Source organism: Lithobates pipiens, unplaced genomic scaffold (assembly GCF_037356315.1).
Source record: "Lithobates pipiens isolate NorthernLeopardFrog02 unplaced genomic scaffold, aLitPip1_a1.2 Scaffold_10, whole genome shotgun sequence".
Classification (NCBI taxonomy): Eukaryota; Metazoa; Chordata; class Amphibia; order Anura; family Ranidae; genus Lithobates; species Lithobates pipiens.
Window position 1 is genome coordinate 219,786,129 of NW_027507686.1, and position 18,253 is coordinate 219,804,381.

Sequence of the window (18,253 nt, forward strand, 5' to 3'; positions counted from 1 at the left end):
CCCTCCTGTGCAATGTAAGTTATTCCTGCTTCTCCTCCCTATCTGCTGGTCCATATCTCCCTCTGAACTCCCCTCCTCTTCCTCTCTTGTGGGCACCCACGTGACATCACTAGACACGTCATCATCGACGTCACCTTCCCCACCGCTATAAGTAGAGATCTCAGAGTAGGCAGCAACACCAGGGACCAACCTCCTCCTTGGGCTGATCTGGGTACTGTCGTCAGCTTGCTGAGTGGTGGTTGTTGCTACATCCCCTTCCTGATCCAATACCAAGAGTGGCTGTGCATCAGAAATGTCTTGATATGGATCGGAAAATAATTCCTGTGACTCAAGCGGAAGGTATGTGGTGGTGGTGGTGTTGTTGGTGGTAGTGTCTTTGGGGGTGCACATAGCAGAGAGTGAAGAAGAGGGTGCAGATCGAGAGGATGAGGAGGGTGCAGAAGAGTAAGGCTGAGTGAGCCACTCAACCAAGTCTGGTGCGTCCTTTAAAGTAATTGAACGCACCTTCTGCAACTTCCCACTTTGGCTCAAGCCTGTTGCTCCTGCCCTACCCCTCCAACCCCTGCGGAAGGGCCTGCCTCTTCCTCTGCCTGTCATTTTTTAAATGACCCTGTGACAAAACTCTCAGTCCCTATACTGATAAAGGACTGCTGCAGTATAGGGCAGCAGTCATCAGTAGTGCACCTCAACCCTATGTATTGTGGACCTATACCAGTCCTTAAGGAATAGCAGACTGTACCTCACTCAACCCTATATACTGTAGTACCCTAGACCTTACCAGTCCTTATAAGGACCTTTGTGGAACAAGTAGGTTGTGAATGATTAGCAGACTGTACCTCAGTCCCCATACTGATAAAGGACTGCTGCAGTATAGGGCAGCAGTCAGCAGTAGTGCACCTAAACCCTATATATTGTGGACCTATACCAGTCCTTAAGGAATAGCAGACTGTATCTCACTCAACCCTATGTACTGTAGTACCCTATACTTTACCAGTCCTTATAAGGACCTTTGTGGAACAAGTAGGTTGTGAATGATTAGCACACTGTACCTCAGTCCCCATACTGATAAAGGACTGCTGCAGTATAGGGCAGCAGTCAGCAGTAGTGCACCTAAACCCTATATATTGTGGACCTATACCAGTCCTTAAGGAATAGCAGACTGTATCTCACTCAACCCTATGTACTGTAGTACCCTATACTTTACCAGTCCTTATAAGGACCTTTGTGGAACAAGTAGGTTGTGAATGATTAGCACACTGTACCTCAGTCCCTATACTGATAAAGGACTGCTGCAGTATAGGGCAGCAGTCAGCAGTAGTGCACCTCAACCCTATGTATTGTGGACCTATACCAGTCCTTAAGGAATAGCAGACTGTACCTCACTCAACCCTATGTACTGTAGTACCCTAGACCTTACCAGTCCTTATAAGGACCTTTGTGGAACAAGTAGGTTGTGAATGATTAGCAGACTGTACCTAAGTCCCCATACTGATAAAGGACTACTGCAGCAGAAGGGCAGCAGTCAGCAGTAGTGCACCTCAACCCTATGTATTGTGGACCTATACCAGTCCTTAAGGAATAGCAGACTGTACCTCACTCAACCCTATGTACTGTAGTACCCTATACCTTACCAGTCCTTATAAGGACCTTTGTGGAACAAGTAGGTTGTGAATGATTAGCAGACTGTACCTCAGTCCCTATACTGATAAAGGACTGCTGCAGTATAGGGCAGTATAGGGCAGCAGTCAGCAGTAGTGCACCTCAACCCTATGTATTGTGGACCTATACCAGTCCTTAAGGAATAGCAGACTGTACCTCACTCAACCCTATGTACTGTAGTACCCTAGACCTTACCAGTCCTTATAAGGACCTTTGTGGGACAAGTAGGTTGTGAATGATTAGCAGTACCTCAGTCCCTATACTGATAAAGGACTGCTGCAGCAGAAGGGCAGCAGTCAAGTATAATATTCTTTCTATATTTGGAAGAAAGAATATTATACGTGTACAAGCCTATTACCATACCAGTCCTGAAAAGAACCTTTGTGGACCTAATAGTAACAGCTACTGATTAAACTGACTGTCCCTCACTGCCTCACACACAGCTTCCCGCCTGTCCCTATTTAAACTGACCAAAACAGAGGCTGCTGGAACAATAACTTGAATAGCACTTTTGTGGACCTAATAGTAACAGCTAATGATTAAACTGACTGTCCCTGCAGCACACAGCGTCCTGTCCCTCTCTCTACACTGACAAAAGAAAGGCTGCTGCAAAAATCAGTAGCACAGCAGTGTCTCAAACCTATATCCTGAACTACACCTAACACCTATACCAGTCCTGAAAAGAACTTTTGTGGACCAAATAGCTAGCGATTTGGGTCACTGCAGTCTCTCCCTGCTCCACACACCAACCTCTCCCTATAGTGACAGAAGAAAGAATGTAAAATGCCCGCCGGATCGGGTCTATTTATAAGTTAGGGGGAATGTCCAAGTGTCCATGTGCTGTAATGTCTCAATTGGCTGTCCTGTACCCCATGATGGATGTGTCATCATAGGTCAAAGTTCTTTTACACAGTAAACACGAAAGTCCGCTGGGCGAATGGCGGCAATAGTCCGCCGATAGGGCGGACCGCGAACAGCCGAAATTCGTCGCGAAACGACCGCTGGGCAAACCGTTCGGCCATCCCTATTCACTATGTTCTTTATGGGTGTTTCCAAGCCATCGATGTACTTACCTATGCTCCCAAAAAGGTATACACTTGGTGGCACCCTCTTGTGTTCTCTTACTATCTGTGCATTAGGCAACTCCAGACCTGGTTTATGGGGAGCAGCAACCATTGAATATAGTGACTTTTTAACCATTGCAACACCCACGTCTTCATAACATTTTTTTTTTTTTACCTATGCATGCGTCATCTCTCAGATTATATTTTTGGTATTATTTAAAAAGTATTTCTGGCTAGCATCATGCCATATCAAACACAAAAGTGGAAAAAAAAAATCTGTTATTGCTGTTTGCAGCCTTGATACTGACTTCTTCCAGTGTGGCAGAATAAGGTGTTCTGCAGCTGCGCAAACCAAGACCTCTGGTGAAGGCAAACTTTTTTTATTACTTTTGGACAGAGCAGTAAGGGGTTAGAACACCTGTTGGGTTTTAATTACTGCCTGTGTTGCTGCTAAGTATGTTTACTTTATTTGTCCTGGTGAGTATTGTCACCACAAATGAAAGTTGGGTAATAGCCATAATTTTGAGCTGTCTGAGCTGTCACGAGAACTGGAAGCGAAAGAAAACCTTCCAGTTAGGAGATTTTTTTCCCAGTGACAACTACAAGGCCTTGTTTAAACTAGCAGAGGGGGGCCATAAAATTACATGAATGAGCCACAATTTTTCAGCCCCACAACCTCGCCCCCTTTGCTGCAAAGGCAGCGGAGGGGGTATATATATATATATATATATATATATATATATATATATATATATATATATATATATACATATACACACACACATATATATATATATATGCTGCGGCCACGATGCTTTGGCAAAAATGATCCTCACTGTCGCATATAGCAGGCAGTACTGCCTGCTAAATGTGATCCACTCAACTGAAAGGGGTCACCCCACAACCATGTGCAATGAACGCTGATATAGTGTGCTAGTGCAGGGTTCATAGGGTTAAAGCTGATGGTGGGAAAACGATGCAACACAATACAAGAGTGATCTGAATGAGTATTGCCCTATTAAATCTTCAGTTTTTCTAAGCATTTTTTAGCAGCTGATTTAGTCACATACTAAGTATATAGCTTCTTTATCTTTTAATCCTATATTTCAATTTTAGCTGCCGGGTGCCATCATCACTGTCACAGGTTTCCACTTTCAGGGTGACTCCTTTCTCTTGCAGCATCCTGTGGAGCCACCTTTGCTTGCAGGGGCTAGAGTTGTATCTCCCTACACTGTGTGGGCATCAAAAGAAACACACAGCCATGTAGCCTAGGACAAGGCACTCCCCTGCTCCTTCTTCCACCTCCAAGCTAATAAACTGGCTGGACACTGTTCACTGTTAGCTTTTTCCTGTGAAGACCAGAAGTTCAGGAAAGCAGCACAGAGAGAGAAACAAAAACACCCCAGACAACAGCCCCCCTCAGTAACAACAGATCCACCACAGCATCAATAAACCCCCCAGCAGCCAGTAACAAAAGACCCCTCCCTCAAAGGTAGATCCCTTACAGCAACAGTTGACCCACTTATTAACAATAAATTCCTCACCGGCTACAATAGATCTCCCCAGAAACAATAATTCCTCTAGCAATTATAGACCCTCCAGCATGCACCACTACTCCTTACATACATTCAGTGCTGGAGGTGTCGAAATTGCGTTCAACTGCATTGCAACTGAAATAGAAGCTCTGAAACAAAACACTTTCAATTGTAGATTTATCCGATCAAAGGGGACCAATTAAAAGAAGTTCATTTTTTACGGTTTACATATACTGTACTATATGAAATAAACCCAATTATTTATTAGCAAAACCAAGAATACAAAGCACTTGTTGCACTGTTTGGCATAAAACTGGCATGGAACTGGGGGGACAAATGTGAAGAAAGTAAGAAATCCGGCACCATAACTTAACTAATGATAAAATAGTTCAAGCTTTATTCAATATCCATCAAGACATAAAACTATCCATCTTATAAAAGAATTGTCAGGTTTCTGCCCCAACCTTAGTGCCTTAGTCATAAGTCATTTGACAAAGGCCCTAAGGTTGGGGCAGAAACGTGTCAATTCTTTTATATGATGGATACTTTTATGTCTTGATGGATATTGAATGAAGCTTGAATAATTTTATCATCAGTCAAGTTGGTGCCAGATTTCCTACTTTCTTCATGTTTGTCTACGGTATGTACAGCATATATACTGGCATAGACTACTGCACCTGTCCCAGTGAACACTAAATTCAGGGGTTGCAGCACCACAAGGTTTCTTTTTTTTGGATTGAGTGGGCAAACAAGTGAATTGTCTTACTTTAATCGGTTGTGCTTTCCAATGCGCACAAGCAGGTCATCTACTGTGAAGTTCTTGTCCCAGGGAGGGTAGAAGATGCAGTGAGCAGCCGTGAGTATCCAAATATTGCTAATAAGACTGGCCCCGCAGAGTAATTCCTGTGGTTGTCTTTTATAGATCATCACTTGCCTTAGTACAGAAATAAAAAGGATCAGTCAGCATGGCATTCACAAAAAGGCAAATTCGGAAAATACGAAGGCGTTCAAGTCAAACCGAGTTTATATCATAAAAGAACAAATTTCAAGGAGTGGGAACTGAATTTGTTTTTTGATGTACTTCCCTGCTATATTTATACACTCATCCCAATGAGAGCTTTGGCATACAAAGATTTGAACATCCTAGGACAGCCTGCTCCACTTTGTCATCAGTGCTGAAATGTTGACCTCCGAGCAACTCTTTTAGGAGGTGGAAATCACTGGGAGTGAGGTCCGGGCTGTAAGGGGGATGTGGCAATACCTCCCAGACGATTTGCTGTAATGTGCACGTAGTGTAGACTTCAACTCTTCCGTGTGGGTCAAAAGCAGAAAGCCGCCTTAGTACCTGGCGTGCAATAACTTTTCGAAAATGCAAATGTTCGTGAATGATTGTGTTCACCGTTCCCACAGAAAGGTTTGTCTTTCGTGCAATTTTGCGTCAGGTTATGCATTGATTATCCAGGATCAGGCGTTCCACACACTGAATGTTCACAGGAACGATTGCCGTGGGCTGGGAACCACCACAGCCAGGATCGTCACTGATGGATGAACGGCCATCTTTAAAACATTTACACCATTCAAATGTCTTACTGTGGCTGAGCGTGGCACAGTGGTGTAGTAGTTAGCACTCTCGCCTAGCAGTAAAAAGGGTCGCTGGTTTGAATCCCAACTACAACACTACCTGCCTGGAGTTTGCATGTTCTCCCTGTGCCTGCGTGGGTTTCCTCTGGGTACTCTGGTTTCCTCCCACCCAGGTAGGCTAATTGGCTTCTGTCCAAAATTGGCCCTAGTATATGAACGAGGACCTTGGATTGTGGGCTCCTTGGGGTTAGGGACCGATGTGAGTGTGCAATGTACAGGGATAAGGACAATTGTAGACACTCACTCAGGTTGAACTGGATGGACTGGTGTCTTTATTCAACCTTACTAACTATGTAACTATGTCTCATCACCCTACTGTGCTTGAAGTGTTCTGTAGATATATCCGTGGGTTTTACGCCTTCATTCACAAGAAATGCAATCACCACATGCTGTTACACGCAGGCACTAACACTGTTGTCTGTCATCTTGATTAACGGTCTCTGGACTGGCCCGCGACATGTGCGCCACCTATCAGTAACTAATAGGACACACTTACTACTGCGTGTAGTACCATTCCATTTTTATACCTGTAAAATGAAAAGTCCCAGTTTGACTTGAACGCCCTTCATACATGGGTTAGGCTTAAAATCCAATCCATCTAATGGGATGTTTACCTTTGTCTCCTAACCTGTACTGGAAAATCCCAACGGAAATCTCATCATCTCAATCGCTGAGCCAGAATGATAGATTAGACAGCTGGCACTGCCTCGCCTTCATGAAATTCTAGACCAGGGATCCTCAAACTACGGCCCTCCAGCTGTTGCTGAACTACACATGCCACGAGGCATTGTAAAACTCTGACATTCACAGACATGACTAGGCATGATGGGAATTGTAGTTTCTGAACAACTGGAGGGCCATAGTTTGAAGACCCCCTTTCTAGACCAATCAGACATGGGGGGGAAGCAGTGACAAAAAACAAAAAGATTGTCAGTAGCTCACTAGGGTATAACCGCTGCAAAGCTCAAAGTATGAGCAAGCACAGCGTCCCTTAAAGTCGCTGACTCACCAGTCAAGGTGTGATCCAGGTAATCAAGGAGTTAATCACAAAAAGGACAAGGTTGGAAAGTACCTCGCCTAAAAGAGATTACCAAGGTCCTTAGTAATCTATTTTAGGTGAGGTACTTCCCCACTTTGTCCTTTTTGGGAGGGGCATTGACAACCTATAGGAAATTATGAGTAAGTGAACCCTAAATAATGATATGGCACTCTTTATTTCACCTTTCTCCTTTGGGCCCAAGGTGAATTGATGATGTCCTGAACTCACAGGAAGTATGTCAAAGTGATAAGAATGCTGTAGGTCAGGGATATGCAATTAGCGGACCTCCAGCTGTTGCAAAACTACAAGTCCCATCATGCCTCTGCCTCTGGGTGTCATGCTTATGGCTGTCAGAGTCTTGCTAAGCCTCATGGGACTTGTAGTTCTGCAACAGCTGGAGGTCCGCTAATTACATATCCCTGCTATAGATAAACAGGTACAACTTATGTAGATAGATTTGTTCTATCTCTGTGTATCACCTGAGGCTAGTCACTTCAGTGGGTCTATGTAAGGGGTTACAACCAATTGCAATGAATTGATTTATTTTTTATTTATTTTTTTACAGTAGACGTATTATTGAAAATTTTAGAAACATGAGTACATTTATGTCTGTTACACATGTACAGATTGTCCTTTTTTTGTGTCTGGCCTTGTATTATGTTATTTGTGTAATTGAAGTACCCAATAAAATCTATTGAAAATAACACTAAATTTAGAAAAATCCAGGATTCGTTTTATATATTTTTTTATTTTAAAATGAAGTTGGGCTTTAAGCATAAACATTTTTAACATTAAAAAAAAACTGCATAGCCGATAAAGTGCCATGCTCCCAGCAGTCAAGGCTTCCTTACGCCATCACCCAAGGAGCCACCATTCTAGGGAAATCATGCGTCATGCTCTTACCATGGTGCACTGCCCCGCTCGGCATCCTCTCCCTTCACAATACGACCCTGCATGGACAATATTAGCTCCTCCTCTCCTTTGTCTTGCACTTTCTTCTGTTCAAAAAGAGGCCTCTGTCCACACTCTGCAGAGGAGGAACGAAGAAAACAACATTATTAACAATGACAGCTGTGGAACCATCTATTCTGTGGAGTCTGTGGACAGCACACAGCTAAAGCTCTTCTTTTTTTTTTTTTTTTTGACTAAAGAGGTGTACTTATAAAAAAATAAAAATAAAATATTCACGGAGCTATTCATTAAGTGAAACTGCAACTAGAGGCAAAATCCAAGGTTATTATGCTATTTTCTCTGCAACGCAAATGATTAATTAAAAATGTAATACCAAAGAATGACGAATAGATGGCGCTGATGATTCTAGTAAATCATTATTTATTTCTTATGCTCCGCTCCATCTTGTGGCCCTAATGTGGCATTTTTCCTGATTGCCTGATTTTCCTGATTCGTTATATATTCTGTATGAATGATAACATTCAACCCACAGAGAAATTAGCCTAGCAACATTTGATTTTCTTCCCATTACACAGAACAAATATACATGCAGTTTCCCAGCACAAAAAAAAACTATTCATTTTTTTTATAAATACACTCCATAACATCTCCAAAAAAAAAAAAAAAAAAAACAATTACATTATTAATTTCCTTACCTGCTTCTCCCTTGCCAAAACTTTTCTCATCAAAGAAGGTCTGATGCTGTGTAGCGTCTGTGCGTCCCCCAATGACAGAGACTTTTTCTTCATCAACAGGGCTGTCTGCCAGAGACAGGGGGGTCGTCCCAGTGACAAGATGCGATGATCAGTGAAGAAATGGAGAAGAGAAAGTGACATATGAGCAAAGTTAATATTTTACAACATCTTAAAAGAGATGTATAATGTTTTTTATGATTTCTAGATACCCGTGTGAAAGGCACCAGTTTAACGAAAATAACGGCCTCTATGAGCGTAAATGTTCAACAAAGTAAATTCTGTGTAGTGCTTGTAATGATAAAGGTACAAGGGGGCAGCTATTTTTGCTCATTGCATACCAATTTTGATTGGCAAGTCTGTGAGATGGTCAACTCTAGTGATGGACGAACTTCCGACGGGACGTTTCGCGAACGCGAAACGCGAACGGGCACAAACGTTCGCGAAAACGACCGTTCGCCGCGGGCTCCATTGACTTCAATGGGAGGCGAATTTCGCAAACCTTTAGGTCGAATTTGCGGCCACGGGGTAATTATTAGGGGGTAGCACGTAGTCCCACCACCTGGACAATAGCATAATACATGTATGAGGTGAATTTGGGATCGATAACTACAAGCATTTTTTTTTTATTTGGGAAATTGTTCTGACAATTCAGGACTATGGAGCTAATGAAGGCAATGGAGGAGAGGGAAGGTCAGGGACCAGGGTAGGCAAACAAGAGGGTGCAGGAGATACAGAGCACTGACAGCAGCACCGTAATACAGAGCACTGACATCAGCACCGTGACATACAGCGCTGACAGCAGCTCCGTGACATACAGCGCTGACAGCAGCTCCGTGACATACAGCGCTGACAGCAGCTCCGTGACATACAGCGCTGACAGCAGCTCCGTGACATACAGCGCTGACAGCAGCTCCGTGACATACAGCGCTGACAGCAGCACCGTGACATACAGCGCTGACAGCAGCTCCGTGACATACAGCGCTGACAGCAGCTCCGTGACATACAGCGCTGACAGCAGCTCCGTGACATACAGCACTGACAGCAGCTCCGTGACATACAGCGCTGACAGCAGCTCCGTGACATACAGCGCTGACAGCAGCACCGTGACATACAGCGCTGACAGCAGCTCCGTGACATACAGCGCTGACAGCAGCTCCGTGACATACAGCGCTGACAGCAGCTCCGTGACATACAGCACTGACAGCAGCTCCGTGACATACAGCGCTGACAGCAGCTCCGTGACATACAGCGCTGACAGCAGCACCGTGACATACAGCGCTGACAGCAGCTCCGTGACATACAGCGCTGACAGCAGCTCCGTGACATACAGCGCTGACAGCAGCTCCGTGACATACAGCGCTGACAGCAGCTCCGTGACATACAGCGCTGACAGCAGCTCCGTGACATACAGCGCTGACAGCAGCACCGTAAGCAGCCCCAGGAGGAAGTCAGCACAGCACAGGGATGGTGTGATCCCCTCATAATAAGAACCCCCAGGAGGAAGTCAGCACAGCACAGGGATGGTGGGAGCCCCTCATAATAAGAACCCCCAGGAGGAAGTCAGCACAGCACAGGGATGGTGGGAGCCCCTCATAATAAGAACACCCAGGAGGAAGTCAGCACAGCACAGGGATGGTGGGAACCCCTCATAATAAGCAGCCCCAGTAGAAATATGACACCGCTCAACCTCTTCAAAGAGGAGGGTAGGGGCATATAGTACGGTGTGCTTTTTTGGGTCAGGGAAGTGAGCCAAATGAATTAAGAAGGTCTGTGTGCTTGATTCCAAAAATTGTTTATAGACATATACATGGTCTACTGATCACATGTGTTGAATTCCTCCGAGATCCATGCCTCATTCATTTTTAGAAATGTGAGGTAGTTAACACTGTCGTGAGCTAGGCGAGTACGCTTATCGGTCACAATCCCCCCTGCTGCGCTGAACGTCCTTTCGGACAGGACACTGGATGAGGGGCAAGCCAACAGTTCGATTGCAAATTGGGCAAGCTCTGGCCAGAGGTCAAGCCTGCCCACCCAGTAGTCTAGGGGTTCATCACTCCTCAGAGCGTCCACATCGGCCGTTAACCCAATGTAGTCGGACACCTGACGGTCTAGGCGTTCCCTGATGCTGGATCCGGATGACACCTGTCGATGGGTCGGCTGAAAGAATGACCTCATATCCGAAGTCACCAACACATCTTCAAACCGGCCTCTTCTTGCAGGCGCTGTTGGATTGGTACCCGCAAATCCTTCTCTGGGAGTGGGAATTGCTCCTCTGCCAGCGCACGCAAAAGCAGAATGCAGCATTTCTCGAAGCAAGGCCTGGAAGTGCTGCATTCTGACAGCCCTCTGCGACGGCGGTAACATTTCCGCCATTTTGTGTTTGTACCGGGGATCTAAGTACGTTGCCACCCAGTACTGGTCCTTGACCCTCATGCTTTTTATACGGGGGTCCCTATTAAAACACTGGAGCATGAAGGCCCCCATTTGCACTCAAGCGGAAGGTATGTGGTGGTGGTGGTGTTGTTGGTGGTAGTGTCTTTGGGGGTGCACATAGCAGAGAGTGAAGAAGAGGGTGCAGATCGAGAGGATGAGGAGGGTGCAGAAGAATAAGGCTGAGTGAGCCACTCAACCAAGTCTGGTGCGTCCTTTAAAGTAATTGAACGCACCTTCTGCAACTTCCCACTTTGGCTCAAGGCTGTTGCTCCTGCCCTACCCCTACCACCCCTGCGGAAGGGCCTGCCTCTTCCTCTGCCTGTCATTTTTTAAATCACCCTGTGACAAAACTCTTAGTCCCTATACCGCTGAAGGACTGCTGCAGTATAGGGCAGCGGTCAGCAGTAGTGCACGTCAACCCTATGTATTGTGGACCGATAGCGGTCCTTACAGAACAGCAGACTGTACTGCACTCAGGCCTATGTACCGTAGCACCCTATACCAAGTTACCAGTCCTTATAAAAACTTTTGTGGACCAAGCAGGTTGTGTGTTAGTGATTAGCAGACTGTACGTCAGTCCCTATACCAATGAAGGACTGCTGCAGTATAGGGCAGCGGTCAGCAGTAGTGCACGGCAACCCTATGTATTGTGGACCGATAGCGGTCCTTACAGAACAGCAGACTGTACTGCACTCAGGCCTATGTACCGTAGCACCCTATACCAAGTTACCAGTCCTTATAAGAACTTTTGTGGACCAAGCAGGTTGTGTGTTAGTGATTAGCAGACTGTACGTCAGTCCCTATACCAATGAAGGACTGCTGCAGTATAGGGCAGCGGTCAGCAGTAGTGCACGTCAACCCTATGTATTGTGGACCGATAGCGGTCCTTACAGAACAGCAGACTGTACTGCACTCAGGCCTATGTACCGTAGCACCCTATACCAAGTTACCAGTCCTTATAAGAACTTTTGTGGACCAAGCAGGTTGTGTGTTAGTGATTAGCAGACTGTACGTCAGTCCCTATACCAATGAAGGACTGCTGCAGTATAGGGCAGCGGTCAGCAGTAGTGCACGTCAACCCTATGTATTGTGGACCGATAGCGGTCCTTACAGAACAGCAGACTGTACTGCACTCAGGCCTATGTACCGTAGCACCCTATACCAAGTTACCAGTCCTTATAAAAACTTTTGTGGACCAAGCAGGTTGTGTGTTAGTGATTAGCAGACTGTACGTCAGTCCCTATACCAATGAAGGACTGCTGCAGTATAGGGCAGCGGTCAGCAGTAGTGCACGGCAACCCTATGTATTGTGGACCGATAGCGGTCCTTACAGAACAGCAGACTGTACTGCACTCAGGCCTATGTACCGTAGCACCCTATACCAAGTTACCAGTCCTTATAAGAACTTTTGTGGACCAAGCAGGTTGTGTGTTAGTGATTAGCAGACTGTACGTCAGTCCCTATACCAATGAAGGACTGCTGCAGTATAGGGCAGCGGTCAGCAGTAGTGCACGTCAACCCTATGTATTGTGGACCGATAGCGGTCCTTACAGAACAGCAGACTGTACTGCACTCAGGCCTATGTACCGTAGCACCCTATACCAAGTTACCAGTCCTTATAAGAACTTTTGTGGACCAAGCAGGTTGTGTGTTAGTGATTAGCAGACTGTACGTCAGTCCCTATACCAATGAAGGACTGCTGCAGTATAGGGCAGCGGTCAGCAGTAGTGCACGGCAACCCTATGTATTGTGGACCGATAGCGGTCCTTACAGAACAGCAGACTGTAACGCACTCAGGCCTATGTACCGTAGCACCCTATACCAAGTTACCAGTCCTTATAAGAACTTTTGTGGACCAAGCAGGTTGTGTGTTAGTGATTAGCAGACTGTACGTCAGTCCCTATACCAATGAAGGACTGCTGCAGTATAGGGCAGCGGTCAGCAGTAGTGCACGGCAACCCTATGTATTGTGGACCGATAGCGGTCCTTACAGAACAGCAGACTGTACTGCACTCAGGCCTATGTACCGTAGCACCCTATACCAAGTTACCAGTCCTTATAAGAACTTTTGTGGACCAAGCAGGTTGTGTGTTAGTGTTTAGCAGACTGTGCGTCAGTCCCTATACCGCTGAAGGACTGCTGCAGTATAGGGCAGCGGTCAGCAGTAGTGCACGGCAACCCTATGTATTGTGGACCGATAGCGGTCCTTACAGAACAGCAGACTGTACTGCACTCAGGCCTATGTACCGTAGCACCCTATACCAAGTTACCAGTCCTTATAAGAACTTTTGTGGACCAAGCAGGTTGTGTGTTAGTGATTAGCAGACTGTACGTCAGTCCCTATACCAATGAAGGACTGCTGCAGTATAGGGCAGCGGTCAGCAGTAGTGCACGGCAACCCTATGTATTGTGGACCGATAGCGGTCCTTACAGAACAGCAGACTGTAACGCACTCAGGCCTATGTACCGTAGCACCCTATACCAAGTTACCAGTCCTTATAAGAACTTTTGTGGACCAAGCAGGTTGTGTGTTAGTGATTAGCAGACTGTACGTCAGTCCCTATACCAATGAAGGACTGCTGCAGTATAGGGCAGCGGTCAGCAGTAGTGCACGGCAACCCTATGTATTGTGGACCGATAGCGGTCCTTACAGAACAGCAGACTGTACTGCACTCAGGCCTATGTACCGTAGCACCCTATACCAAGTTACCAGTCCTTATAAGAACTTTTGTGGACCAAGCAGGTTGTGTGTTAGTGTTTAGCAGACTGTGCGTCAGTCCCTATACCGCTGAAGGACTGCTGCAGTATAGGGCAGCGGTCAGCAGTAGTGCACGGCAACCCTATGTATTGTGGACCGATAGCGGTCCTTACAGAACAGCAGACTGTACTGCACTCAGGCCTATGTACCGTAGCACCCTATACCAAGTTACCAGTCCTTATAAGAACTTTTGTGGACCAAGCAGGTTGTGTGTTAGTGATTAGCAGACTGTACGTCAGTCCCTATACCAATGAAGGACTGCTGCAGTATAGGGCAGCGGTCAGCAGTAGTGCACGGCAACCCTATGTATTGTGGACCGATAGCGGTCCTTACAGAACAGCAGACTGTAACGCACTCAGGCCTATGTACCGTAGCACCCTATACCAAGTTACCAGTCCTTATAAGAACTTTTGTGGACCAAGCAGGTTGTGTGTTAGTGATTAGCAGACTGTACGTCAGTCCCTATACCAATGAAGGACTGCTGCAGTATAGGGCAGCGGTCAGCAGTAGTGCACGGCAACCCTATGTATTGTGGACCGATAGCGGTCCTTACAGAACAGCAGACTGTACTGCACTCAGGCCTATGTACCGTAGCACCCTATACCAAGTTACCAGTCCTTATAAGAACTTTTGTGGACCAAGCAGGTTGTGTGTTAGTGTTTAGCAGACTGTGCGTCAGTCCCTATACCGCTGAAGGACTGCTGCAGTATAGGGCAGCGGTCAGCAGTAGTGCACGGCAACCCTATGTATTGTGGACCGATAGCGGTCCTTACAGAACAGCAGACTGTAACGCACTCAGGCCTATGTACCGTAGCACCCTATACCAAGTTACCAGTCCTTATAAGAACTTTTGTGGACCAAGCAGGTTGTGTGTTAGTGATTAGCAGACTGTACGTCAGTCCCTATACCAATGAAGGACTGCTGCAGTATAGGGCAGCGGTCAGCAGTAGTGCACGGCAACCCTATGTATTGTGGACCGATAGCGGTCCTTACAGAACAGCAGACTGTAACGCACTCAGGCCTATGTACCGTAGCACCCTATACCAAGTTACCAGTCCTTATAAGAACTTTTGTGGACCAAGCAGGTTGTGTGTTAGTGATTAGCAGACTGTACGTCAGTCCCTATACCAATGAAGGACTGCTGCAGTATAGGGCAGCGGTCAGCAGTAGTGCACGGCAACCCTATGTATTGTGGACCGATAGCGGTCCTTACAGAACAGCAGACTGTACTGCACTCAGGCCTATGTACCGTAGCACCCTATACCAAGTTACCAGTCCTTATAAGAACTTTTGTGGACCAAGCAGGTTGTGTGTTAGTGTTTAGCAGACTGTGCGTCAGTCCCTATACCGCTGAAGGACTGCTGCAGTATAGGGCAGCGGTCAGCAGTAGTGCACGGCAACCCTATGTATTGTGGACCGATAGCGGTCCTTACAGAACAGCAGACTGTAACGCACTCAGGCCTATGTACCGTAGCACCCTATACCAAGTTACCAGTCCTTATAAGAACTTTTGTGGACCAAGCAGGTTGTGTGTTAGTGATTAGCAGACTGTACGTCAGTCCCTATACCAATGAAGGACTGCTGCAGTATAGGGCAGCGGTCAGCAGTAGTGCACGGCAACCCTATGTATTGTGGACCGATAGCGGTCCTTACAGAACAGCAGACTGTAACGCACTCAGGCCTATGTACCGTAGCACCCTATACCAAGTTACCAGTCCTTATAAGAACTTTTGTGGACCAAGCAGGTTGTGTGTTAGTGTTTAGCAGACTGTGCGTCAGTCCCTATACCGCTGAAGGACTGCTGCAGTATAGGGCAGCGGTCAGCAGTAGTGCACGTCAACCCTATGTATTGTGGACCGATAGCGGTCCTTACAGAACAGCAGACTGTAACGCACTCAGGCCTATGTACCGTAGCACCCTATACCAAGTTACCAGTCCTTATAAGAACTTTTGTGGACCAAGCAGGTTGTGTATTAGTGTTTAGCAGACTGTGCGTCAGTCCCTATACCGCTGAAGGACTGCTGCAGTATAGGGCAGCGGTCAGCAGTAGTGCACGGCAACCCTATCTATTGTGGACCGATAGCGGTCCTTACAGAACAGCAGACTGTACCGCACCCAAGCCTATGTACCGTAGCACCCTAGACAGACCAAGTTACCAGTCCTTATAAGAACTTTTGTGGAACAAGTGAGTTGTGAATGATTAGCAGACTGCAGCAGAAGGGCAGCAGTCAAGTATAATATTCTTTCTATATTTGGAAGAAAGAATATTATACGTGTACAAGCCTATTACCGTACCACTGATACCAGTCCTGAAAAGAACCTTTGTGGAACTAATAGTAACAGCAAGTCTTTAAAATTATCCTCACTGCCTGACACACTGCTTCCTGCCTGTCCCTATACAAATTGGCAAAAAAGAGTAGGCTGGAACGATTAGCTGGAACAGCTCTTTTGTGGACCTGATAGTAACAGCTAATGATGATGATGATGATGATGATGAAGAAAGACTAATCTGGCTGAGCTGTCCCTAAAATAGCAGCATACAGCGCTCTGTCCCTTTATCTAAACTGACAAAAGAAACTCAGGCTGCTGACCTAACACCTATACCAGTCCTGAAAAGAACTTTTGTGTACCAAATAGCTAGCGTTTTCTCTGTCCCTACTCCACACAGGATCCTTTCCCTACAGTGACAGAAGAAAGAATGTAAAATGGCCACCGGATCGGGTGTATTTATAGGTTAGGGGGAATGTCCAAGTGTCCATGAGCTGTCATGTCTCAATTGGTTGTCCTGTAACACATGATAAACGTGTCACGAAAGGTTAAAGTTCTTGTATACATTAAACACGTAAGTCCGCCGGGGCGAACGACGGAAAAAGGCGTTCGAACCCGCGGACGGCGAAAGTCGGAAATTCGCCGCGAAACGACCGCCGGGCGAACCGTTCGGCCATCACTAGTCAACTCATTGAAAACAATGCAGTGCTTGGCTGATATGATTTTTTTTTCTTTGTTGTTAAAATTCTACAGAATTTTCACATTAACCACTTGCTTACTGGGCACTTAAACCCCCCTCAGTCCCAGACCAATTTTCAGCTTTCAGCGCTGATGCACTTTGAGTGACAATTGCGCGGCCATACAACACTGTACCCAAATGATTTTTTTATCATTTTTTTCCCACAAATAGAGCTTTCTTTTGGTGGTATTTAGTTACAGCTCGGAGTTTTATTTTTTGCTAAACAAACAAAAAAAGATGCAAAAAAAAAAAAAAAAAAAATCATGTTTTAATAGTTTGTTATAAAATTTTGCAAACGGGTCATTTTTCTCCTTCATTGAAGTGCGCTGATTAGGCGGCACTGATAGGCTGCATTGGTGGGCACTGATGGGCTGCATTGGTGGGCACTGATGGGCTGCATTGGTGGGCACTGATAGGCTGCACTGGTGGGCACTGATAGGCATAGTTAAGGCGGCACTAATAGGCACAGATAAGGCGGCACCGATGGGCACAGATAAGGCGGCACTGATGGGCAAAGATGGGCACAGATAAGATGGCACGGATGGGTGGCACGGATAAGTGGCACGGATGGGTGGCACGGATGGGCACTGATAGGTACCACAGATAGATGGGACTGATGGGCACTGATAGGTGGCACTGATAGGTGGCTCTGATAGGTGGCACTGCTGGGCACTGATGGGCGGCACTGCTGGGCACTGATGGGCGGCACTGCTGGGCACTGATGGGCGGCACTGGGGTGCAGCACCTGAGGCAGATTTTGGGTGGCACTGTGGGTGGCACTGCTGGGTGGCACTGTGGGCACTGCTGGGTGGCACTGTGGGCACTGCTGGGTGGCACTATGGGCACTGCTGGGTGGCACTGACAGGGGGGCACTTACTTTATTTCAGGATGGCACTGCGGGTGGCAGGTGGGCACTGGCAGGGGGCAGGTGTCCTTTTAAATTGCTGGCCGTGATCGGGACTGATGTCCCGAACACGGCCGCCGGCGATCGGCTTTTTTTTTTTCTCCTCGCGCTGTCAGCGCGAGGAGGAATACTAGCCGATTACCGGCTCCGTTTTATCACATGATCAGCTGTCATTGGCTGACAGCTGATCACGTGATAAGGGGTCGGGATCGACCCCTTACACGGATCGGTGATCAGGCGAGTCTCACGGACTCGCCGATCACAGAGCGCGCCGCGCGCGCCCCTCAGGGGGCGCGCAGGCCGCTCGTAACCGGGACTACGTCAATAGACGTAGTCCCGAAAATGTGGGTCCGCGCTATTGCCGTCATTTTGCAATAGCGCGGATCCCAAGTGGTTAAAGGGGTTGTATAGTCAATTTTTTGACTTTAACCTACAGCAAAGCCTATATTAAGGCTTGCATGTAGGTAAAAAAAAAATCTCCTAAACCTGTACAGTTTAGGAGATATTCCCCTCGCAATGCGCACAGGGGATTCTCAGCTGAAAGTCCGGAATGAAATCTCCCGCGCG

At 46.6% G+C, this 18,253-nt stretch overlaps 1 protein-coding gene across 1 annotated transcript in view; it reads right to left on the bottom strand.

Annotated features, from left to right (window-relative positions):
* The window catches only part of F2 (coagulation factor II, thrombin), an 86,275-nt gene that overhangs the window by 29,710 nt on the left and 38,312 nt on the right, over window positions 1–18,253 (bottom strand). The window contains exons 8-10 of the mRNA XM_077461474.1: window positions 8,546–8,650; window positions 7,842–7,965; window positions 5,025–5,192 (exon numbers count right to left, since the gene is read on the bottom strand). Of these exons, the coding sequence (XP_077317600.1) occupies window positions 5,025–5,192; window positions 7,842–7,965; window positions 8,546–8,650 (397 nt within the window). The remainder of the gene's footprint in view (window positions 1–5,024; window positions 5,193–7,841; window positions 7,966–8,545; window positions 8,651–18,253) is intronic.